Below are 25,277 nucleotides of genomic sequence, written 5' to 3'. Positions count from 1 at the left end.
TGTTTTAAGTCAGGAAAAATAAATTAGATTCTAATTTATAACATTTCCATGTGCTGGTCACTAGAGGGAGCAGTTCCCAAAATTGCAGCATGGTCAATGTGGTAAAGCAACCTCATTGCTTTATGCTGCAAATTTGGGGTAGACACACTCGCTCTAGTGTCCTCACACAATCCCCCCTCCCTTATTCTGGCTAGTGTCAGGAGAAGGAGGGGGTTAAATCTTCAAACCTCCTACACTGTGTGCCGCCGTTTTCTGTTCGAATGCACAGTGTAGGAGGATTAGATACAGTGCTAATCAGACAGTATAACACAAACATACACGAACATAATACATCACATACACAAACATAACTTACCTGCTCCTGCCGCAGCTGCCACCTCTGCTCCTATTCCTTGCGTCTTCGCTTCCTTGAACATATGGCCGGAAGACGCGGCCGGAAGTCATCATCTGACTGCCCAGCAGCAGCTTCCGGTCCACATGAAAATGGCGCCGGATTTTGCTCTGCTAACGAGCTTCGTTTTGGTCTGTGTGGGAGGGGCGCATGCGCCGTTCCCACACAGACTGTGTACGCTGCAGTGAATGGAACAGCTCCCGTTCGCATTCTCTATGGGGATATATGTGCCGTATTCCATCTCTGTATGTGTCGTTAATGGACACATACAGAGATGAAAAAAAAAATGGCAGCCCCCATAGATAATTAAAAGTAAGAAAAAAAAATAAGTAGAACACAAATAAATAAAATTTATTTTAATATCATACTAAAAGCAATGTTATTATTAAAAAAAAAAATATTTCATGACACCTTCCCTTTAAGCTTCTGTTTGATCCTGTGCAGGAGCGTGTCAATAAATGATTCCCATAAGTTAAATAATTTTTTAATTCTCGCTTCGTTGTGCAGCATAGCCTCCACCCAGTCCATCCTGAAAATATGAGAAAGCTTTTCCAAAAACAATTTCAGGGGTGGGGTCTGAGGCGAAAGCCATTACTGTAGGATGGTCTTACGGGCTGCACTAGAAACTATAAAAAAATATAATATTATATTTTTTCACGTTTGAAGTGCACGGAGGAGCAAAATACCAAAAATTGCCCAAGTAGGGGAGAGCAGTACAAAATTAACTAAGTGTTGTAATGTAAAGGCTTCAACTCTCTTCCAAAATTGGTGGATAATGGGGCAGCCCAAAAAACAATGATAGAGGTCAGCGTTAAATTCAGAACATTTTGGGCAAGCTGATGTGGGAATTATGCCCATTAAGAAGTTTCTCATTGTGGATACGTAGGCCCTATGGACAATCTTCAGTGCCATATCCCATTAGGATGCTGATGGAAGAAGTCTTGATGCGGTGTATAAACTTTCCATAATATCTTTGATGGATAGTGTGGAAAAATGTTGTAACAGGAATGTGCCCCTTTATAATACAACAATATTATTCTCTTAGTATTTTTAGTTTTGATAATTAGGTTAACCACTAGGTCTTGTGAGGGAGCAGGAGAGATCTAGAGTATGATTTTTGTAACGTAACTAGAAGCCTGCAAGAATGGGAATAGCGCCTGAGAGGAGAAATGGAATTTGTCTTGAAATTCCCTAAACTCCAGTGGATGGGAGGCATCCGTCAGCAATGGTTCGGATATGAATCTGACACCTCCCCCCTCCTAGCGAGTAAATATTTCAGCAGGATGTCCGCGTTGAAAATCAGGATTACCTACAAATGGTAATAATAGTGAAGCATGGGAAGTTAAGTCGGCTCTTTTGCGCACAACCTGCCATGTCTTAATGACTGAGGAGAGTCACTAGGGGCATGCAAAATGTATAATAAAGACTGGGGTTTGGCAAATTGCTCTTCCACGAGAGGTTCGGAGTAATGCGAGGTGTTGTGTGTCCAATCTGCCACAATTCTGAGATTAGCGACCAGGTTATAATCGCGAATGTTTGGAAAGTTAATGCCTCCATTCATTCTTGTTTGCTGAACGACTCTCATGGCTATCGTAGGTTGACCATTGTTCCAAATAAATTTTCTGTAGAGTACAATGATTACTTTTTCACCTTTAGGTTTTAAATATATGGGGAGGGATTGCATTATGTACAGGAGTTTTGGGAAGGACACAGATTTTATTAGATTGGCTCTGCCTGAGAAGGAGAAAGTGGAGGATTGACAAATGTGTAATAGGTGTTTTAGATGTTCTATATGCGCGTTTATGTTAACGGCGTACAATTTTTGCAGGTTTTTTGTAAGGGTTGTCCCTAAATAGGTGATGCGGGATATCGACCATTTGTGTGGCAGTCTCGCAGCCCAGGAAGGTGGAGATGGGCCCTTAACGAGTGGTGCTTCTGATTTTTGTAAGTTAATGGTGAAACCGGATTGTGGTCCATACGTCTCAATAAGTGAGAGGACGGAGGGGAGAGATTGTCTGGGGTTGGAAAGAACTAGCAATAAGTCATCCGCAAATGCCGAGATACGTATCTCCTGGGAATTTATTTTGATTCCCTGGACCTCTTGGTTAGAATGTATCAAGCGTAGCAGGGGCCTAGCGATATGTTAAAGAGAAGGGGGGGCAGCCCTGACGGGTCCCTCTATGAAGTATCAGGGGGTCAGTATTTAGTTCATTTATGGTGAATTTCTGCATCAGAGAGGAGTTTAACCCCTTAACGCTCCAGGACATACTATTATGTCATGGTAAGTGTATCGTTCGCGCTCCATGACATAATAGTAGGTCATGGAGTAAACACGGCGCCGTTCGCGCGGAACGCGTTCATGAGCTGTGATAGCTGCTGTTTCCGACAGCAGACTATCACTGCTCAATGTGCCGGGACCGATCGCGGAGCTCCCCCGCCGATTAACCCCTCAGAAGCCGTGTTCAATAGCGATCGCGGCTTCTTAGGGGTTAATCCGCCATCGCCGGCCTGCTACACGATAGCGGCCGGCGATGGTGACTATGGCAACCGGACACCAAACAATGGCGTCCGGCTATGCCATAGACGGAAGCCTAGTGGGTCCTGACAACGTCAGGACCCACTATGCTTGCTGTCAGTGAGTAGCTGACAGTTCTAATACACTGCACTACGCATGTAGTGCAGTGTATTAGAATAGCGATCAGGGCCTCCTGCCGTCAAGTCCCCTAGTGGGACAAAGTAATAAAGTTAAAAAAAAGTTAAAAAAAGTTGTGTAAAAATAAGAAAATAAAAGTTTTAAAAGTATTAAAAGTAAAAATCCCCCTTTTTACCTTATCAGTCATTTATTATTAATAAAAATATATAAACAAACAAATAAACTATACATAATTGGTATCGCCGCGTCCGTAACGTCCTGAACTACAAAATTATTTTGTTATTTATCCCGCACGGTGAACGCCGTAAAAAAATAAAATAAACCGTACCACAATAACAATTGTTTGGTCACTTCACCTCCCAAAAAATGAAATAAAAAGAGATCAAAAAGTCGCATGTACCGAAAAATGGTACTGATCGAAACTACAGTTCGTTACGCAAAAAATAAGTCCTCGCACGGCTTTATTGATTGAAAAATAAAAACGTTATGGCTCTTAGAATAAGGTAACACAAAAAGTGAATGATTGTTTACAAAACGTATTTTATTGTGCAAACGCCATAAGACATAAAAAAAAACTATAAACATCTGGTATCGCCGTAATCGTATCGCCACGCAGAATAAAGTGAATATGTCATTTATAGCGCACGGTGAACGCTGTCAAAAAAATAGAATAAAAAAACAATAGTAGAATTGCTGTTTATTAGTCACCACGCCACCTAAAAATAGAATAAAAACTGATCAAAAAGCCGCATGCACCCCAAGAAAACTACAATGGATTCCTCAAGGGGTCTAGTTTCCAAATTGGGGTCACTTTTGGGGGGTTTCCAATGTTTTGGCACCACAAGACCTCTTCAAACCGGACATGGTGCCTAATAAAAAAGAGGACTCAAAATCCACTAGGTGCTCCTTTGCTTCGGAGGCCGGCGCTTCAGTCCATTACCGCACTAGGGCCACATGTGGGATATTTCTCAAAACTGCAGAATCTGGGCAATAAGTATTAAGTTGCGTTTCTCTGATAAATCCTTTTGTGTTATAAAAAAATGGTATAAAGAGGATTTTCTGACAAAAAAAAAAAAGTTAATTTCACCTCTACTTTGCTCTAAATTTCTGTGAAACACCTAAAGGGTTCATAAATTTCTAAATTATGCTTTCCACTTGTTTGAATTTCCAGAAAACTCAATTATTTTACAGGAAGTTGAAGTTAGTTCTATATCTCCTGTTAACTAGAAAACATTATGGACAATATGGATGGTGCACAATGTATCAAAAGCATTCCTTTGATTTAGATATGCCTTATATTACATAAGAGAGACCTTTTTGTGGTGAAAAAACTTTTTTTTAACAATTTTCTATAAATATTCTTGTACAATATCACTGGATATTTTCTTATCAGTGCCATATTCCTATAATAAGTTCTTGATGATTAGTATCTGGCCATCATGCCACTTTTAACCCACAACCCAGCATGTCGATATAAACAAACCCTTTGGGGACACAGCTGTGTGACAGTCTAAAACATTCCTCAAGATTTCCACCTCCTTTCTTCTTCTAATTTACAATCCTCCACTACCCCCCTCCTGCTCTGTAATAACCGAAATGGCTCAGCATCTTGCCCCCAGGCTCTGACGGGTCCGGAGTATTCCAGGGAGATCTGATCAGGATTGGTGACACAAGAGATGAGCCTACTATGAATTCATTGTTGGTAGAATAGGTCCCTTGTTCTCTTGCTTCCTACAGAATTACTGGTCTAGAAATGATCTGTAACCCTTCCAGTCTCGGATCTTTTAGAACGTACTGCCTAAGACATAGTAGAGCCACATTATAATTTAGTTACCCGGCATTATTCAACATTTATATATTTCCTCTGGATTTATACGAGATTATTTATATATTATTGGTCTTCTATTATCTTTCACAGTATATAATATGTTACAATGTAGCATTTTTATTGGTTGTGACTCATTCATCACTGCTGTTTTCTTTACTTTATCTAATGTTCTGCACCAATAACTAATTCCACATGTGTAACAGGTGCCAGCACATGTAACCAGCTTCAGATGTGATGATATCAATAACTGGTTCCAGATGTGTAACAGGTGCTCGTTAAAGTCACAAGCACAAGTGTTGTTAAATCTGTTTCACATATATAGAGTTAGGTCCAGAATTATTTGGACAGTGACACAGGTTTTGGCATTTTAGTATTAAAAAAAAGTATTAAAAAAACAAAAAACATTTTACTTATGGTAATGTTAATTTGTCCAATTACTTTTGAGCCCCTGAAATGAGGAGGCTGTGTAGAAAAATTGTTGCAATTACTAAACATTTCACAGGATATTTTTGTTCAACCCCTTGAATTAAACCTGAAAGTCTACACTTCAATTGCATCTCAGTTGTTTCATTTTAAATCCAATGTGGTGGCATGCAGACCCCAAATCATGAAGATTGTGTTACTGTCCAAATAATTCTGGACCTAAATGTATAATGCTTAGCAGATGTTGCCAATGAGATCCACGTGTAAGCGTACGGCCACATGGAGCGGCCCTGACACGGTCGCAACGCGGTCAACAACTGTGTTGGCACTGTATAGGAGTGGCTGATAAATTCCTCGTTAAGAGGTATTCCGGTTACATGCGCATGCGCACTGCCGCACCATTCATTCTCTACGGGAGCGCCAGAGATAGCCGAGTGAACTGTTCGGCTTTTTCCGGCGCTGCCATAGAGAATGAATAGGGGGTAAGTTGTAATTTGCAAAATCGTGTGGCCATAAAGGGTGTATTAATTCATGGCCGCACAATTTTGCATTTAAAGGCTGTTTATAAATAAAGACTAATAGGCTGTTTGACAGCCGCACCGAACATGGTGCCAGCGCTGTTGTTAGCCGCGTTGTGAAAGTGTCAGGGCCGCTCCTTGTGGCCCTACCCTAAGACAAACTTTCGATAACTAGCTGCATGTGCCCAACAAGGAACTCTAAACTACTGTACAATGAGACAAAAGTTTATTGCCCCGATTTATAAAATAGTTTTACCAAATTAGACTGGATGAATGGAGACACAGAGAAGTGAAATCTGCAGTATGTGAGAAAGCTAATTTCTCTCTCAAAATATATCTTTAGTTTTCATACGGAGGATTTTTCTGTCCGATTGTGTATGAATACAATCAAACATAAATCCTAGTATGCCCCATCAGATGCCATATTACTGAGTTCTCCTCTAGAAGTATTGCTACAAGCGGAGAATAAATCTGTAATACGGCGCTGTATAGAGGCACCATACATCGGCACACAGAGTGCCTAGGGTCTGTAGTATGGGATTCTGGGGTGCCGCAATACAAGCTCCGTTTACACAGCTCTGCATTAAACGTAACTCAAGGTATGAACTGAAAATCCATCTCTTGGTTACAGTAGCAGATCTATAATGGTTGTCTGACAACAAGATAACCGAACAGAGCTGTTAAGAGCCACTTTGGTGTCTACAAACTTCTGGGTAGCTCAAAACAGTGCTGCTCATAAGCCATGTTGTCATGACCAGTACAGGCTTCAACAGCAGCTTACAGCAGGACAACAAGGGATCTGCAGAATGGTGCCATTGAGGCATGTAAAAGTTTGGGTAAGTACAGCTCCGTTACTGTGGCCAAAATCTGAATTTTCAACCAAAGAGCACCTTCAGTTATACTCTCATTATATAGAAAAGCTATTACTAGTATAGTGCAGGAGTGTGCACAATAATCATTTTTCTAAATGACTTGTATAAGCGATTCTGCTTTTACTGCTTTTAGATATAGCACGGACTGGAAGTAGTCCATGCTGCCAGCCAGTGGCGTAACTACCGCCGTAGCAGCAGCAGCGGCTGCTACGGGGCCCGCGGCATAAGGGGGCCCGTGTCGCCCGCCGGCACGGGCCCCCACCATGGCCGGAGGCTCCGCTAGCAGCCGCTATGGCTGCTACAGCGGGACGCCACTGAAGACTACGGTAGAGCAGGGAGGTATCTCCCCGCTCTGCCGTTAAACAAAAGACATGTATCCCCTATCCACAGGATAGGGGATACATGTGTGATCGCTGGCAGCGATAGGGAGAACGGGGGACCGAAAGTCCCCTGAAGTTCTCCATCACAAACCTCGGACTTCCGGGGTCTGTGTCGGCAGCTCCATAGAAATGAATGGAGCGCCGGTCGCGCTTGTGCGCATGCGTGACCAGCACTCCTTTCATTTTTAGTGAGCTGCACAGACGCCGGAAGTCAGAGGTTAGTCATGGAGAACTTGGGGGACTTTCAGTCCCCCGTTCTCCCTATCGCTGCCAGCGATCACACATGTATCCCCTATCCTGTGGATAGGGGATACATGTCTTTTGTCGGACACGCTGTAGGTCGCATTTTTTGGGGAGGGGGGACGCTGTATGGCATTCCCTACAGGGGGGACGACGCTGTATGGCGTTCCCTACAGGGGGGGACGCTGTATGGCGTTCCCTACAGGGGGGGCTGTATGGCGTTCCATACAGGGGGGGCTCTGTATGGCGTTCCCTACAGGGGGGGCTCTGTATGGCATTCTCTACAGGGGGGGCTGTATGGCGTTACCTACAGGGGGGGCTGTATGCCATACAGACCCCCTGTAGGGAACGCCATACAGCCCCCCTGTAGGGAACGCCATACAGCCCCCCTGTAGGGAACGCCATACAGCCCCCCCTGTAGGGAACGCCATACAGCCCCCTGTAGGGAACGCCATACAGCCCCCCCTGTAGGCAACGCCATGCAGCCCCCCTGTAGGGAACGCCATACAGCCCCCCCCTCTAGGGAACGCCATACAGTCCCCCCCTGTAGATAACGCCATACAGACCCCCCCTGTAGATAACGCCATACAGACCCCACCTGTAGATAACGCCATACAGCCCCCTGTAGATAACCCCATACAGCCCCCACTGTAGATAACGCCATACAGACACCCCCTGTAGATAACGCCATACAGACCCCCCCTGTAGATAATGCCATACAGTCCCCCCTGTAGATAACGCCATACAGCCCCCTCTGTAGATAACGCCATACAGCCCCCTCTGTAGATAATGCCATACAGCCCCCACTGTAGATAACGCCATACAGACAACCCCTGTAGATAACGCCATACAGTCCCCCCTGTAGAGAACGCCATACAGCCCCCTGTAGATAACCCCATACAGCCCCCTCTGTAGATAACGCCATACAGACCCCCCTGTAGATAACGCCATACAGACCCCCCCCCTGTAGATAACGCCATACAGCCCCCTCTGTAGATAACGCCATACAGTCCCCCCTGTAGATAACGCCATACAGCCCCCTCTGTAGATAACGCCATACAGCCCCCTCTGTAGATATCTACAAAGGGGGCTGTATGGCGTTATCTACAGGGGGGACTGTATGGCGTTATCTCTATAGAGGGGGCTGTATGGCGTTATCTACAGAGGGGGCTGTATGGCGTTATCTACAGGGGGGTCTGTATGGCGTTATCTACAGGGGGGCTGTAAAAAAGGCACTATCTACAAGGGGGGGGTTGTGTGACACCCAGGGGAGGGGGGCCCCAGTCAAAAGTTTGCTATGGGGCCCAGTCTTTCCTAGTTACGCCCCTGCTGCCAGCTGCTCATAAGTCTGGATTAGGAGACAGAGCGTCCTGCTAGTCTACATGGTGCCCGTATCCAGAATGGCCGCCATGTGCTGTAGAATCACATTACATTCTACAAAGCTGGCGGCTGTTCTGGATACGGGAACCATGAAGATGAGCAGGACGCTCTGTCTCGTAATCCAGACTTATGAGCAGCCGGCAGCACGGTCTGTATTCAGAAGCAGAAACGGTAATACAAGTCATTCAGAAAAACCTTTATTGTGCACACTGATGCATGATAATCGTTTTACTATATAATGTCAGTATAACTGGAGGTACTCCTTAAAGGGGTATTCCTATCAAAAAGATTTATGGCATATCCAAAGGATATGCCATAAACGCTTGATAAGTGCAGGCCCCACCTCTGCGGCCCTCACCTATTGGGATTTAATATTCTATTCAGCCATTTCCTAGTTGTTCTTGCTTCTGGGAAAAATGGGTGACAACCCACATGGTTTCCAATGCAGCTCCTTTATGGTTTTTGTCATTCAACTTTCCACTTATTCTGAATTTGAATTCTCCCTTGTTAGGCAGGGATATAGGAGAAGGAGCTATATCATTGCAAAGTATAAATGCCATTCCGGAGTCTGGGAAAGCTGGGTGACAACACCCATGAGAGCTGTAGCAGTCTTATTGGTTTCACTCAGGCTTTCAAAAAACAGATAACAGAATGGGTAGCTAGACCTAAAGCGGACCTGCCAGGTATTTATGTCTCCCTGACTAAGGCACCATAAAGAAGTGATAGACACGGTGATACCAGCGTGCTTTGACTTATTAATTAATTGAGTATTTAAAACTAGTATTTTTGCAGGAGGGAAATTCTGCCTCAGAATTCCGTTTGGGATTTTGAGGTAGATTTTGACCTTCCTGCACAGCGTTTGCCGCGATTTTCACCGCGTTTTTCAAGTCTTTTTCACACGCGCACATTGAGTTCTACGGGCAAAAAACTCTGCGAAATACGCTTCTCTGCCTCCCATTGATGTCAATGGGAGGTCAGAGGCGTAACCGCTCGAAGACAGGTCATGTCCCTTCTGAAATCAATGGGAGGAGTTTTCGGTCGGCTTTTGACGAGTTTTGCGGAGCGGTTTCCGCGCCATAAAGCTTGTCAAAATACTCAGTGTGAACAGGGCCTATGAGTCCAAGTATAGTCATATATTCACACTCCCCTGCCTCCTCCCGCCCTTCAGCTGCTGTTTGACACTTTTCTCTATTTTACTGTATATAGGGAGAAAGTGTCAATCGGTGGCTGGAAGCAATGGGGGGGCTAGTTCACACAGAGTTTTTTGCAGGAGGAAAATTCCTCCTGCAAAATCTGCTCATGCCATTTTTTGCACAGTGGTTTGACAAAAACTTATCGAGGCATTTTTTTTCTGTCTCCCACTGATTGAAATGGGGTTTTGGAGGCAGAAACTGCCTCAAGATAGGTCATGTCGCTTCTTTTTTCCGCGAGGCGGTTTTTCCGCTATTTGACAGGTTTTGCGGAGCGGTTTCCGCGCCAAAAGACTTGTCAAAAACCTCAGTGTGAACAAGGCCTTAATATATGAATGTACGTGGTCTCATGCTTGCTGCGATGGCTGCACGCCGCAAGTTATAAGTTTGAAATACTAATAAACTACATAAGACTGACTAATAAGTGACAGCACGCTGAAATCAGCATGTCTGTCACTTCTTTAAGCTTTCCACAGGCAGGGCAGCATAAATATCTGTCCGGTCCGCTTTCACAATTCTTTGCAGGTGAGTTTGAAGAAAATGTTTTTTAATTATATTGTAACATCTGCATGTTTCACTATAGTGTGAGGTACATCAAAATCACAATTTTTCCTAAATACACTGATATCTGCCTCACGTGACAGAATGATGTATAAATTATAACAGTCTTTCTGTAATATAGCATAGTAGATTGTTTATATGAATGATGTATAAATTATAACAGTCAATCTGTAATATAGCATAGTGGATTGTTTATATGAATGATGTATAAATTATAACAGTCAATCTGTAATATAGCATAGTGGATTGTTTATATGAATGATATATAAATTATAACAGTCAATCTGTAATATAGCATAGTGGATTGTTTATATGAATGATGTATAAATTATAACAGTCAATCTGTAATATAGCATAGTGGATTGTTTATATGAATGATGTATAAATTATAACAGTCAATCTGTAATATAGCATAGTGGATTGTTTATATGAATGATGTATAAATTATAACAGTCAATCTGTAATATAGCATAGTGGATTGTTTATATGAATGATGTATAAATTATAACAGTCAATCTGTAATATAGCATAGTGGATTGTTTATATGAATGATATATAAATTATAACAGTCAATCTGTAATATAGCATAGTGGATTGTTTATATGAATGATGTATAAATTATAACAGTCAATCTGTAATATAGCATAGTGGATTGTTTATATGAATGATGTATTAATTATAACAGTCTTTCTGTAATATAGCATAGTGGATTGTTTATATGAATGATGTATAAATTATAACAGTCAATCTGTAATATAGCATAGTGGATTGTTTATATGAATGATGTATAAATTATAACAGTCAATCTGTAATATAGCATAGTGGATTGTTTATATGAATGATATATTAATTATAACAGTCTTTCTGTAATATAGCATAGTGGATTGTTTATATGAATGATGTATAAATTATAACAGTCAATCTGTAATATTGCATAGTGGATTGTTTATATGAATGATGTATAAATTATAACAGTCAATCTGTAATATAGCATAGTGGATTGTTTATATGAATGATATATAAATTATAACAGTCTTTCTGTAATATAGCATAGTGGATTGTTTATATGAATGATATATTAATTATAACAGTCTTTCTGTAATATAGCATAGTGGATTGTTTATATGAATGATGTATAAATTATAACAGTCAATCTGTAATATTGCATAGTGGATTGTTTATATGAATGATGTATAAATTATAACAGTCAATCTGTAATATAGCATAGTGGATTGTTTATATGAATGATATATAAATTATAACAGTCTTTCTGTAATATAGCATAGTGCATTGTTTATATGAATGATATATTAATTATAACAGTCTTTTTGTAATATAGCATAGTGGATTGTTTATACAAATGATATATGACTGGAACTTATTCTCTGCCCCTGGCTGTATAATGAGTAAATAAAGGACTGGTAACTTGTTACTGTATGTAGTAAGTAGTACACCAATTAAGTCAACTTCTGTTCTCTTTGATGCACTGTAGCTGCTAGGTAAATTTACATTGTGATTGTATTCCATAACTTAAAGGGGAACTCCACATTAAAAGGGGAACTCCACGTTAAAGCATCTTCTGGCATCTCACAATGACATGTGAGAACATGCTTATGGCGGAGATCTATAGAGTGGTGAAACTCCTTTGAGCACAGTGGGAGATTGACCTGACTGGAAATCTCTGACGCAATTCTTGCACTATAGCTCCACTGACACAATTGGAGTAGAAGCCTGAGAATTGTGTTGAATTCTAGTTATGGAATGGACTAAGTCCAAAGGAGATTGGGGGATGTAAAGAGCTCGGTGGTTCCTTCAGGTTGGTTATTGGCCGTGGTCCAAGCTCAAGGATCTCCACTGATAATATATTTTGACATGTCACTATAACATGCAAAAAATTATTTATATTGTAGTTTCCTTTTAATCTATTTTTCCATTATACAAGTCTTCCAACCAAATGATTGATGGTTTTGATATGTCAATGCAAAGAGGAAAGATGAGCCTCACATTTGCATGTTGACGCAATTCTCTCTCTTTGTATTTGGAGCTTGTTACAGCTACAGAATTCACATACTTTTCTCTAAATTGCCCAATAGTCAAATGTTTATGATGGTTGCTAGACCCCCCCCTCAAAAAAATAAAACATGTCATGGTGTAACCAAACATGCATGTAAATAGGTGAATCAGACATTTCTAGGCAACAATTATTTAAAGTTGTTGTTCAGTTTCAGCAAATTAATATAATTTTTTTGCATAAATAAGTTAAACAATTTTCCAATATACTTTCTGTATTCATTCTTCATGGTTTTCAAGATCTCAGCTTGTTGTTATTCATTAGGAACATTCATGGTTTACTTCCAAAAGCAGGCATCAAATGTGCCAGTTCACACCACAACGATTGTGTGGAAACCTAGCCTAAGCGCATCATGTCATCAATTAAGGATAAATGAGCATTTAGTTAACACAACTGTGTGTAAGACTATAACTAAAGGAGTATTGTTCAACAAGTCATGGTATTCAGTACATGAACAGTCCTCCTAATAGTTCATATATTATTCAAAAGACCATTCTTCATGTAATTACTGACTGCAAATTTAACACAAAAGTAACAATTCCAAGTCAATCAGCCCCCTTAAATGAATATGCAAGTGATTATTGCAATTAGGAGCATGTGTGCAGGGATGAGAGGGTTAACAGCAGGTGCATAAGAGAGGGAGCTCAGTCCTGTCCCATCCAGGATAATACCTTTGATCACTGGCAGGACTTAATGAAACAAGATTACACACTGTCATCGCAAGGAAAGATATCAGAGGAATTCAGGAGGAAGGAGACTGGTATATTTACCCTTTCGGTACTTGTGGTCATTTACATGTATTAAGTTTAAGAAATCACAGTCTAAAACGACTTTCACAAAGCACTATGTTGGTCAGTTTTTGCATCAGTATTTGGAAGCCAAATCCAGAAGTGGAACCTACACAGAGATAAAGTATAATGGAAAGATGTGTACATCTTCCGTGTTTCAGACCTACTCCTGATTTTAACTTACAAATACTGATACAAAGTACTGACCAAAATGCTGCCCTGTGAAAATGACCCAAAACAAACAATGTCTATTAAATGACCTTCATGTCCGCTAAAATGGACAAAACACACCCCTATATATAGGTCTCGGAATCGGCCTCTTTTGTGAAAGTTTTTACTTACAGTGCTTCTGTTTCTGGGACTGCTGGGTAACAACCAATATGGCTACCACTACAGCTCCTAGCAAGGTTGTAACCCACAATCTTCAGGCTCCAGGCAGACACCATTCAAAACTTGATAACAATCCTTGTGAACACAGTTCTTCCAGAAACAGAAAAAGCTAAATAGAAATCTTTATAACAGAATTTTTTTAAGACTTATCTCATCTGTTCTAAATCCGATAATTTATCTTCAAGTGAATAAAATATTTGACTTGGTATGCACAATAGGAGCACATCCCTCAATACATAGTATGTTCAGATATATGCTGTATTGTTCTGTAAAGTTTTATAGGGAACATCGAATTGCTGAGATTCACACTAGTTACTAGGTGGGATGAATCTGTGTCATTTTTTTTTAACATAGCGTCTGCGTATCATTATAAAACATTAATGTTATTAATACAGAAACAGATTTAAAAATATATAATTCTTGCATATCTAGCTGCAAAACTCCTCCCATAATGGTGACATGCAGGGTCTCTGGAAACTAGGGCCCATCTCTAACTGCTTGAATAATGAGAACCAACCAGGTTCAGCTGCAAAAAAAAGAAGCTATTTTCAAGTTTCCCACCCCCACTGCTCGTTATTTCTCAAAATGAATGAAGTCGTTTCACCTGTCCCAGGCCTAAGGAGTCCAAAAATGAAAACGTACAAAGTTGAATAAGAAGAGAGTCCAGCTTTTCAGATCCCGAACATATAAATATTCTTACTGTGAAGAGATACATCCAATACACCAGACCTAAAATTAATTAATGATGTTTCCCAAAATATCCAGGTATCAAGTAGACGGTCTCTGCCCCAATCGTCACCATTCATGAGAAACATTCCACTGTAGAAGCCATTCACCCTCCATAAATATTCCATAGGTTATAGAGGATCCAAACCTGGCAAGATACTTCTTTGCAAGACATATGACATCTACAGAGATGAAAGAACAAATCCCCTTCCTGATGCAGAGATGCCCTGTACATAGGGCCAACAGATGGGAGAAGACCAAGCCCTGCAGGCAGATAGCTATGTTTCCCCTAAGCCTGCATCTTCTCACTGACAGCCCTCGGCAGAGCCCAAAAACTCTTTATAATAACCCGCTCTGTCCCCCTTTCATATCACATGATTTCGGTTCACCTGGAACGAACAAAGAGTGTATACACAGAGACAAGCCGAAAATCAAGAAAAAAAGACCCATGAGCCAGGCCTAGAAAGATATTCAGTGTTTTCAATCCCAAGGAGGGAGGAGAGGAAGAGAAGGGGGGCCTCTGTATCCCTTATCAAACTTTCATTGCTCCTTTTTTTAAAACACAAGACTTATTGTGAAGAGTTTTTTAATGTCCCCTTTTTACTGTATGTAAGATTTCATTGTGCAGGCTTTCGGCCTAGCCTGGCTACGCCAATAAGGCAGGACAATGGAAGGTCTATATGCGAGCGGCCTGCCCTGAGGACAAAAGCCTGCGTTGTCTCTGAAGGGGGAGGGAAAAAGCTCAGGTAATAGAGGGGTGAGGATCACTGCAGAGCAGCTAAACAGTAAATGGAGTATAAACTAAAAAATCATCTAGCAACTCTTGTACTACTAAGTAAAGCCCCTGTTAAAAGCCAGAAAAGCTTGTTGTGACCGATGCTCTCACTCTCTGTTAGCAGCTCCTCAGACCCAAACCCATCTCTCATAGAAACCAGTCACATGGAAATGTCAGCTTCTCAAATGAACTGCATTGAAAGATCTCTTCTCCTAGAAAGTGCGTTACTTAATTACCACAGACTTAATTATTATAAAGTCTTTACATTAAATCCTATTAATATCAAATGTTCTTTGTAGACGCCTTCAATGAGATGTTAAAGGATGGGCACTAGTCCAATTTCTTATAAGGTCTACCAATGATAAGAGGTTATGCTACGTATGTCTTCTCCCAAAAACCCTAGCCAAAATGTAGTTGTATGCATTCCCCTCCTCCTTAACCACAGCCCCTGAGATCGTGCTAGCATCACTAAAATAATTAATGTATCCCTGTGACTTTATAACTTTGCTTCCATGGGAAGACAGTTGCTAGTTGCAGAGCTTTTCATTCCTAATAGAGGGGACCAACAATTGAACACTGTTCAAGCTGTTGCACAGATGAGGACAAGGGACCCTCAGGCTATGCATGACATCCTCTGTCTGTTTTCCCCTCCTACAGAACATACCTACACAGACTCATCACACCATATCTGCAAGAACAATGTATGCAAGCCTAACCCAATCTGTCGAGTGAGAGACATTGAAAAATGTAATTTCTACACACAAAGTCTAATAGGTGGTGTTGGGGTCTTCAAACAGGAAAGAGGGATGGGACGGAAGTTTAGTGAGTCAGACATTAGAGTGTAACTCTGATTAAAAAAATAAAGTCCTATCATAAATAGGTTCCAGGGATGTCAGGGATTCTAATCCTCTACTTCTAGAGTAGGATGACAATCTCATTGCCTGCACATGGTGTCGTAATTTGCCCCATCCTCTTGTTTAAAGAAATACTCCTTGTTCTAGATATTACCGGATCTAGGTATATTTATTTATACAGAGGACAGGGAAGCCCACAGCACAACTCTGTTCAGGTCCTTAGGTTGTCATGATTTGGAGGAAACAGGCTGGAGAAACCCCAGATATCAGTACAACAGGTAAGTAAGATTGGGGGAAGAAACAATGCACCAAACCCAGGCAAACAAACAAAAAAAAAAAGATATATTTTTTTCTGCGCTTTACACAATCTTACACTTTAAACAATCAGGAGGTATGGAAGACAGGCAACATTTATACGGAATAGAAAGAACACATTTGATTTACGGAACTTGTAGCATTCTTATTACTTGAAGTTTCTTTTGCCACAGAGTTCAATTTGTGTAGGTACATGTGTGTGGTGTACACAGGATATGTTTTTATATTACATATTTTTAGCTGTGCCAAAGCAGAGAATAAGATCTGTGGATTAATGAATCAGATTTGGATTAGAAGTGAATGAATGAGGTGTTGTGAGCACTGTAACTCAGGATTAGTTGTACAGAAGCATAGCGGACGTGCAATGGTTCTGCTGTGTACTGGACACAAATATACTTGGCTACCAGACTTACATGAAAGTAGTTAGGTAGAGTGAGTAAATAGCATAGAATGCATTAAATCCAGTTATCTATAGCATGCTGGTTGGAACATAGAGCAGTATAATATCTTAGAAGATTTGTGTAGAGTCCTGTGTGAGTTGGTTTCAGTAAAATCTTAAACAGTTTAATGTTTATGGGATTTTCCTTGAACTTTTCTGGAATAATAGTAACGTTAATGTGTGGTTTGCGAGTTTAGAACATGGATATACAACGATAATATATTATCATAGTTACTTATGGAATGATGTATTAAAGTCTCTAAGATTTAACCCATAAAAATGTTTCAAGGCCATTTAAAAAGTGGAGAATCTTATATTTTTGTTTTCATTTTCTTGGCCGAAATAGGTACCTCTCGTCTTAGTCCCCACCCCTACATTGGCTGCAGCCAATTAGAAGGACAAGGACTGTTTGAGAAAAGCTTGCCTTAAATGCATGGGGAGAAGTGATCAGGGCAACGAACAGAGCATCATTCAGATAGGAGAACAGAGCCTCTATTACTGACACAGCATCGAGCCAGCACACCTCCTACCACTAAGACTTAGTAGGTACGTTCTGCATTCCAACTCTTCCTGCTTTGCCTCTCACTTAGCCTTACATTCACTCTTGCTTCAATCTACAATATACCACTTTACATCAGTTCTTAACTCTACAACTTATTTTATACTACTAATATTGCAGTCCCTTCTAATAGTACTACATATCGTGCATACATTTATTTTTAACCCTTACTCATGTCTCCCTTTTCTTTTTTTACTAAAGTAGTTTTTCGTTTTTAAATAAATTAGTCTCATTTTCTAGGACCCTACATTCAGTAATTATTTACATATTTCTATTATTCTCTATTTTACTCTAATTTACCTCTATTTTTAATATCAGATTGTTATTTTAATATGTTTGATCATTCTATTTCTATAGATATTCAACCTTTATGAATTTTATCTCTTCGAAATCTTTATTTTGTCTCATTCGTGAATTTTTTTCCCTAATACTTTACTTTCTAAAACAAATTTGGATTTTTATTTCATACTATTTCCTCTATAGTTGTTTTTATTGGTGTCTTTGTTTGAATACTTCAATTTTTATCCCTCATATTCTCAAAACTACAAGATATTGTAAAGCTTTGAAAACAATGTAGAATACATGTTGTTCTTTTTCCTTTCCTTTGGAAACATGGACAAGCTATAACATTTTGGACTAAGTAGCTCAAAAGAAAACTCGAATTAACGTCCATATGAAATATTAAATTTTTTTTAGATTTTTTTAAAACATTAGTTTTTCTTGGGATTATGTTTTCATGCTGAGAATATTGTTGTTTTTTTCGGCTTGACAAGGCAGAATCATTCTGTTGTAAAATAAATATGTATTGATTTGTATATTATGGTCCTGTTTCACTTTATATGTAAAATTGTATTTATTTTCTTAACAAATAAACATTTCACTTTGTTGATAGATATATAAATTGCTTAATCGTACTTCATGGCATTGCTGTAGAAACGGTTTAGTTATGGACTAGTTGATTATGATTTAATCTAAATTTCCACAAACAAAAGTTACATTAAAAGTAATTTATCATCACACTTAGATAGTAACATTAGTATTTTTATTAGAGCAGAATTCACCGTCAAAGTCAAGGAGGGACTTGCACTTATTTGCTGTCAGTACAATAATCGTAATCATTAGCAGTTACCTGATATGCACATTTTTTATTTGCAGAAAGGACACAATATACCTGAATGTACAGTACAGCACATATTTCTAACTAGTTCAACAGCTAAGCAACTGTGTCCTTATTTGGATATGATATAATAGGTATTGGACCTGACTCTTGTAATTAGCAATTAAATCTTATGGCTAAAAGTAATCATCTTGTCATTGTTTTTTCCTAAAATTAACATTTTAGTTATTAGTATAATAGTCTGACATTTTAATCCTTTTGCATATTGCCATATTAAGTTTATTGATATAAAGTCGAAGTAACTAGGGGTAAAAAAAAATTGTATACAACTTAAAAATTCTTATTATATATCTGTAAGTACAAAATATAAAAGTAACAGGGATAGCCAAAAGTCAGATGAAAGCACTGTTTAAGTGCTCTATTGGATGGCAAAATCATTTAACTTTTTGTAAAATCCTCAATATCTGGACACAAATTATTGTTTAGCGGTTAGTTATTTAGAACTTTGTTCTATTGTTATTGTCCATGATGATCAGTACTAACAAAATCCATCTTGCAGTCCCAAGTAAACTGTAGTAACATTTCATTAGATTCTCAACTAATATTGTTCTAATTCACGTGAAATTCTAATACGCTATTTATGCATCAATGCCTGTATATAGAAATCCCATGTTTCCTCTGCCCTAGCAGATAGCAAAACTGAATTAAATTATGACACTTTTGATAGGTTGTTATTCTGTAGCAGAACTATGATATTTTAGAATCAGCTTGTTTGCTCACATATGTATGAGTACTGTTGTATTATTTTTGAGATATGTTGAGCTTTAATGGGAGAAGAAACAGAACATGGATTTGGATATATCGTTATGTGTCATGCTCCTGCTGCAGTATTAGTTTTTCCTTGTATATTGACCTTTGTTACTAATTCTGTAATAAAAATGACTGAGTTTTAAAAGCAATAGCAAGCTAAGAGTATTTATTTCCCAGCAAGCAAATGGCTAAAACCTATTAGGACAATTGTTGCTACACCGTTCAATTGTTATAAAACAAATGTACAATTTGTTGAGATTTCGTTAAATCCTTTTGCCCTGCATAGAAAGATTTCAGGAAAGGATTTGTATGCCTCTTGTTAAATCAGCATGAATTTGTTTTCATGTGGTTACCAATTACATGATGATCCAAGATTATAGCTAGCAGCATTCACACAGTATATATAGGGACTAGGCATGGACAAAGCTTATTTTAATTCTCAGTTGTCCACTCTGAAGTCACCAAATTTACGAACAGACGGATATATTCCTATGGAAAAATAACCTGATTGCAGAGTCCCGTGGTAAGTTCTGACAAGTGACTATAGAAACTATGACCACCTAACAAGATTATCAGGGAGATCATTTACCTTACATGTGTTAAAGCCAAGCTTAAATTCTACAAGCGTGTGCGAAATTGTAACTGTAGATGACCATAAAGGTTCTCTTTACATAGGCTTAAGTATAGATTGGGCTATGATATTTTGTAAACACAGTAGATGGAAAGTTGGCGTGCATCTCATTTGTGTAACTTTTATCCTGTTGTGTTAGTGCTCAGGGAAAAACCTTTTCCCCTTCAATACCTGCAGCCATATTTTTATTTTCTTTGGATAGCATCTTATATTATTATTTGCTATCTTCGGGGCAAATGCTATAATAATATTATTATTAACTGTTCCAGTTTCCTGGTAAAAGACACATCATGAGTGACGATCAGAGCCTGTCAGAGGTTGAGATGAGCCCAGGTGGGTCTGAAGATCCTTCTCTAACACCTGAGCCTCTGTCATCTCACGCCCATTCTGGTCCAGATGATGATGAAGATGGAAAGGTGAAGAAAGAGCATGATTCAGAGGATGAAAGATTTCCTGTCTGCATTCGTGAGGCTGTGTCCCAAGTCTTGAGCGGTTATGACTGGACATTAGTTCCTATGCCAGTGAGGGTCAATGGTGGCAATAAGTCTAAACCACATGTGAAGCGACCCATGAATGCTTTCATGGTATGGGCACAAGCTGCTCGCCGTAAGCTGGCTGACCAGTATCCCCACCTGCACAATGCAGAGCTGAGCAAGACACTTGGCAAACTCTGGAGGTAAGAATTCTAGCATAGGCCTAAGGAGGACAATAAGAGTTGTTAAAGAACCACATTTTTTTTTAAACATTTATTTTGTTCTCTTTTACATTGCTTTTATTGCTATTTTGCTACATTTTCAAACCTGAAAATTTTATCCATTGTTATTCAATATTCACCTTGTTTGCCTGTCCATTATTAATGCAAAAAGATCAGTTCAAAGGACTACATTATATATAATAATACAATTTTATTTTTCATAGCAGAAGGTTTAAAGTGAAAGTGATACCTTTAAAAGTTACTCTCACCCTATAAAGTTAGCCAATCTTAGATATCACTGTAATTGGGTTTCATTTCACAGATTATTAAATGAAAATGATAAAAGACCTTTCATAGAAGAAGCTGAGAGACTGCGGATGCAGCACAAGAAGGACCACCCAGATTATAAATATCAGCCTCGTAGAAGAAAAAATGGAAAGCCCACCAACGGAGAGGGAGATGGTTCCTCTGAAAATGAAGGAGGTGCCGCGTCCATACAAGCCCACTACAAGAACTCACATCTGGACCATAGACATGGTTCTCCTATGTCTGATGGGAACTCAGAGCACTCCACAGGTAATAGAAATCAAAATTAGGCCCTGTACACACGTATTTGTAACCCCTTTCACATGGAGCAGAGAAAAATTGGCGAGAACAAGTAGCATGCCATTTATTGTGGCTATTACTTGTACGGGTCTGCGGCACATTAAACTGGCACATCCATGGCAGAAATCCAAGTGTCAGACTCAGATGTCTGATGCGTGTCCTCTAGTAAATACGGGTTGGATTTGCCATGTTAACATCCTACATCAACCTCCATTACATGGACATCACAATAATAAGAGATACAATGTAAAAACACAATATTTGACATGGTACCACTAATATAACAATCAATTCCTTGATTAGAGATACATCTATTTCTGTGATCTTGTAAACTAACATATCTGTGGGACACTTGATACAGAGCTTGGACTTCTACTTATGTCAAGTACAGAAATATTTTTACATTTGATGTATATTTGTACCGAGTTAATTAATACATTGTCCTATCTCAATTTAGCAATGAACCAGCTATGATCATATGTACAGTACAAAGGTAAAAGTGATTATTTTCCCCATGATCATCAGTATTTGCATAAGTATTAAACAAAATACCAAATGGTTCAGATGGTTGGAGGAGATATCTCAGTAAGGTCAGACTTATTGTTTTTTTATTGCTGTGGGATATATTACATTTTCTAACAATGTACATTTACATTTTATATATTTTAGGACAAAGTCATGGTCCTCCCACCCCACCAACAACACCTAAAACAGAACTTCAGGGTGGAAAATCTGAGGGAAAGAGAGATGGATCTCGCTCCCTTGCAGATGGAGGGAAACCACACATTGATTTTGGCAACGTTGATATTGGGGAAATAAGCCATGAAGTTATGTCCAATATGGAGCCATTTGATGTCAATGAGTTTGACCAGTACCTTCCACCTAATGGTCATGCAGCACACCCAAGTCATATTGGGGGTTACACTTCCAGCTATGGTCTCAGTGGAGCTTTAGCTGCTGGACCCTCTGCTTGGGCCCTGGCAAAGCAACATGCTCCCACTGTGGCAGACTCAAAAGCTCAGGTGAAGACGGAAAACTCAAGTACCAGCCACTTTATAGAGCAACCGTCCACATCACAGCTGACCTACACCTCATTGGGGCTGCCACATTATGGTTCACCCTTCCCTTCCATCTCAAGACCACAGTTCGAGTACTCAGACCACCAACCAACAAGTTCTTATTACAGCCATTCTAGTCAGGCATCAGGGCTGTACTCGGCATTCTCCTATATGGGCCCTCCACAGCGTCCTCTTTATACTGCAATTTCTGAACCACCTAGTGTGGCTCCATCACATAGCCCAACACATTGGGAACAGCCTGTCTACACCACTCTGTCAAGACCATGAGAATTACAGAGAAACAGGCAAAGGAGGGACATCTCTCGGAGAGAACAATACTCCGATGGGGTCCTCCCACAGCTCACATCCCAGGTAGAATCCGGATTCCAAGAGCACCAGGAAACTGTAACTGGTTTCTACGGGCCACTGAGAAAGACGGTGACCAGGGAAAAATGGGCCTATTCTCTTAAGTAAAAACAAGACTCCAGTGTAAAAATGGTGGGCTAGAATAGCAGGGCAATGCCGGGATGGGGGAAGGGAATAGAGATTATACACCAATTATGAACTAGTGACACCCATGTTATGGGAGGAAGCTGCAACATCTGACTTTGTAGTGGCTTTGACTTTAGATGCCAGATTGGCTGGCAGAATTGACTATGAACAGCCAAACAACTGCCAAAAAAAAAAAATACTGTCTAAAAAGCATCTTGATTTTCTCATCCAGTTGACCTGGGCTGCTAACCAGTTTGAAAGAAGGGATAGTCCATACATCACTAATCAGCTTAACATTTTGGGAATAAACTGATTATTAGTTTCCCAAAGTCCACAATATACTAAGATGAATAATAGTTTATGATGGAAAATCTGATATAGTTCTTGTTTTATCTCTCCTAATCCCATCTGTATGGATGGTGAGCAAACAGAGCTGCATCGTAATATTCCTGAAGAATTAGAGCAAGTGACGGCAGGAGATAATTCATTCAAAAGTAATCGACTTATTGTGCAGTGGTCAACACAATAAGGTGCCAAATAGCTCCAATTGGAGTTAATGTTGGGTGTCTCAAGATGGCCAACATTTGGCTTGCATATTCATCCACAGTACTGTGCAATGCTGAGAAAATGTCTTCAGCAAACAAGAAGGCATTTTTATTACTTTTGCAACATGGTATTGCTAATGTTATGCATACTGAATGAACAGATACATGTTTATTAAGAACATGGTATAGATATTTCTTTACAACATCTAGAATGGAAAATACCTGGGCGGTCCCCTTCCAACATAAATCTTTAGGGGTAGTTGTGTTACCATGACCTAGAGGAAGTACAGAAAGGCAAGTAAGAATGAAATAATATATTAAGCTTGATCAAATAATAGCCTTAAATAGATAAACTTGGACTTCACTGTCTCTCTACTGTAGAATGGATGTAACAGCTTTCTACTTGTCATAAGTAACAAGTCAGTTACAGATTTGAAATATATTCCTGTCTTTATTCAGGAACATTGTGTGGAAGTTTACATATTTTTATAATGTCTTAGAATGTCAGTGATAGCTGTAAACATGATATTACAATATTCTTGTAGATGTCTAGCATGTCCATGTGTTAGCATTTATACAAACCTATTTGGCTACCTAGCGCAAACATACCAGCATACCAATCTGTAGAAGAGATAAAGCGAGATTAGTAACATAAAGGGATAATGCAGAGGGCAGTTGGCTCAGCATTTCCCTCCACTACATACATAGCCATACATTAGACGGCAGGGATTTTGTTTTCCCTTAAAACAACACTATATACTGGCATTTCTCCTAACAGGATACTATGAAGTATGTTTATCAGGATGAAAAAATGGAAACAGTAAAAGCAATATGTAAATATAAAAATATATATCTGAATATATATTTTTGTTTCTGACAGGTGTGACGAGACAGGTGCTTTTATACCAAATAATGTCTCGGCAAACTTTGGTTTAATCATTTTTGTTTCAATTTTGGGTTTTTGAAATGAAGAGGGACAGAAATCCATGAGCCCATTTGGGGTTAAGTTATTTGATGCTTTGTCCTATGCCCAGATAAACCCTAGTGTATAACAACATTTTGTCCCTTCCTCCATCGGTGTTTATTCAGCTAAAGGTTTTGTTTTCAATATTTTGTCATTTCTTTCTTATTATGTGTAACTGTATCTATCTTATTTATGTAAATATCATACTATCTTACCCAGTTCTTATGAGTTGTCACTCTTTTTAACTGTGCATATACAAGATAAATATATAAAAATAAAAAGTAAAGTTTTCTGGATTATTCAATGTAATATTTTACATACATTTGATTTGCTTTTTATTTTTTTCTTATCATAGGAACCTGAAGCGACTTGACATCAGGCACGGAACTCCCTCCCCCTCTCAGTGCCTTTGACAACAAAAATGAGATTGAGGGCCTAATGGTGTCTTCAAAATTGTTTATTACAGGGCTGGAAATATGTTTAGAAGCAGAATATGGTAGCAGTTAAAAAACATGTGATAGTAAAAGGGGACATAGAAGAGGAAAAACTTTATGGAAACACTACAGAGTAAAGGCAAAAACTTGTTCATGAGTTACCAGATTATGACTATGAAACATTTCATTGACCATGTCTAATGATGTGTTTTTCTTTTCCACCCTATATAAATGTAACATGTAGTGGGGCTGTTCCTTAATCGAGGGCCTGAAAAAATCCATGCCAAGTCAATGGATGTTTATAGCCCCTGGCTCCTTAAAACCTGTAATATTAAGTTTTATATTCTTCAGTCTACTCATGGTTTAAAGGGTAACTAAACTTTTAAAACCTGTGTGACATGTAAGAAATTTTGATCGGTGGTGGTCCGAGCACTGAGACCACCACCAATCTCTAAAACAAAGCAGCAGAAGCACTCATGTGAGCGTTAGGCAACTTTGTTTCTGATCGGCCATCCTCGGAAAGCCAAGCAAGTGGTGTACAGACTCCTAGACTTTCTATTAAACCTGTACACC

The 25,277-nt window shown here is 39.4% G+C and overlaps 1 protein-coding gene across 2 annotated transcripts; it reads left to right on the top strand.

Annotated features, from left to right (window-relative positions):
• The first annotated feature begins 17,250 nt into the window (after positions 1 to 17,250).
• On the top strand, positions 17,251 to 25,051 carry SOX10 (SRY-box transcription factor 10). 2 transcript variants are annotated; one of them, XM_075833679.1, is made up of 4 exons: positions 17,251 to 17,336; positions 20,181 to 20,587; positions 20,928 to 21,181; positions 21,881 to 25,051. In XM_075833679.1, exons 2-4 carry the CDS (start codon positions 20,202 to 20,204, stop codon positions 22,555 to 22,557), a joined length of 1,317 nt encoding a protein of 438 aa, XP_075689794.1. In that variant the 5' UTR covers positions 17,251 to 17,336; positions 20,181 to 20,201; the 3' UTR covers positions 22,558 to 25,051. The 2 variants fall into 2 exon arrangements, with proteins under 2 accessions (XP_075689794.1, XP_075689793.1); XM_075833678.1 differs by having other exon boundaries at positions 17,251 to 17,340.
• The last annotated feature ends 226 nt before the right edge of the window (positions 25,052 to 25,277 follow it).

This window comes from Rhinoderma darwinii, chromosome 7, assembly GCF_050947455.1.
Source record: "Rhinoderma darwinii isolate aRhiDar2 chromosome 7, aRhiDar2.hap1, whole genome shotgun sequence".
NCBI lineage: Eukaryota > Metazoa > Chordata > Amphibia > Anura > Rhinodermatidae > Rhinoderma > Rhinoderma darwinii.
Note: the sequence above shows the minus strand (reverse complement) of the source record. Positions and strands in the feature narration are given on the sequence as shown.

Coding starts and splice junctions, on each gene's coding strand:
- SOX10 (XM_075833679.1), top strand. CDS start 20,202: ATGAGTGACGATCAGAGCCTGTCAGAGGTTGAGATGAGCCCAGGTGGG. Junction 20,588..20,927: donor ACACTTGGCAAACTCTGGAG/GTAAGAATTCTA, acceptor TTCATTTCACAG/ATTATTAAATGAAAATGATA. Junction 21,182..21,880: donor GAACTCAGAGCACTCCACAG/GTAATAGAAATC, acceptor TATATATTTTAG/GACAAAGTCATGGTCCTCCC.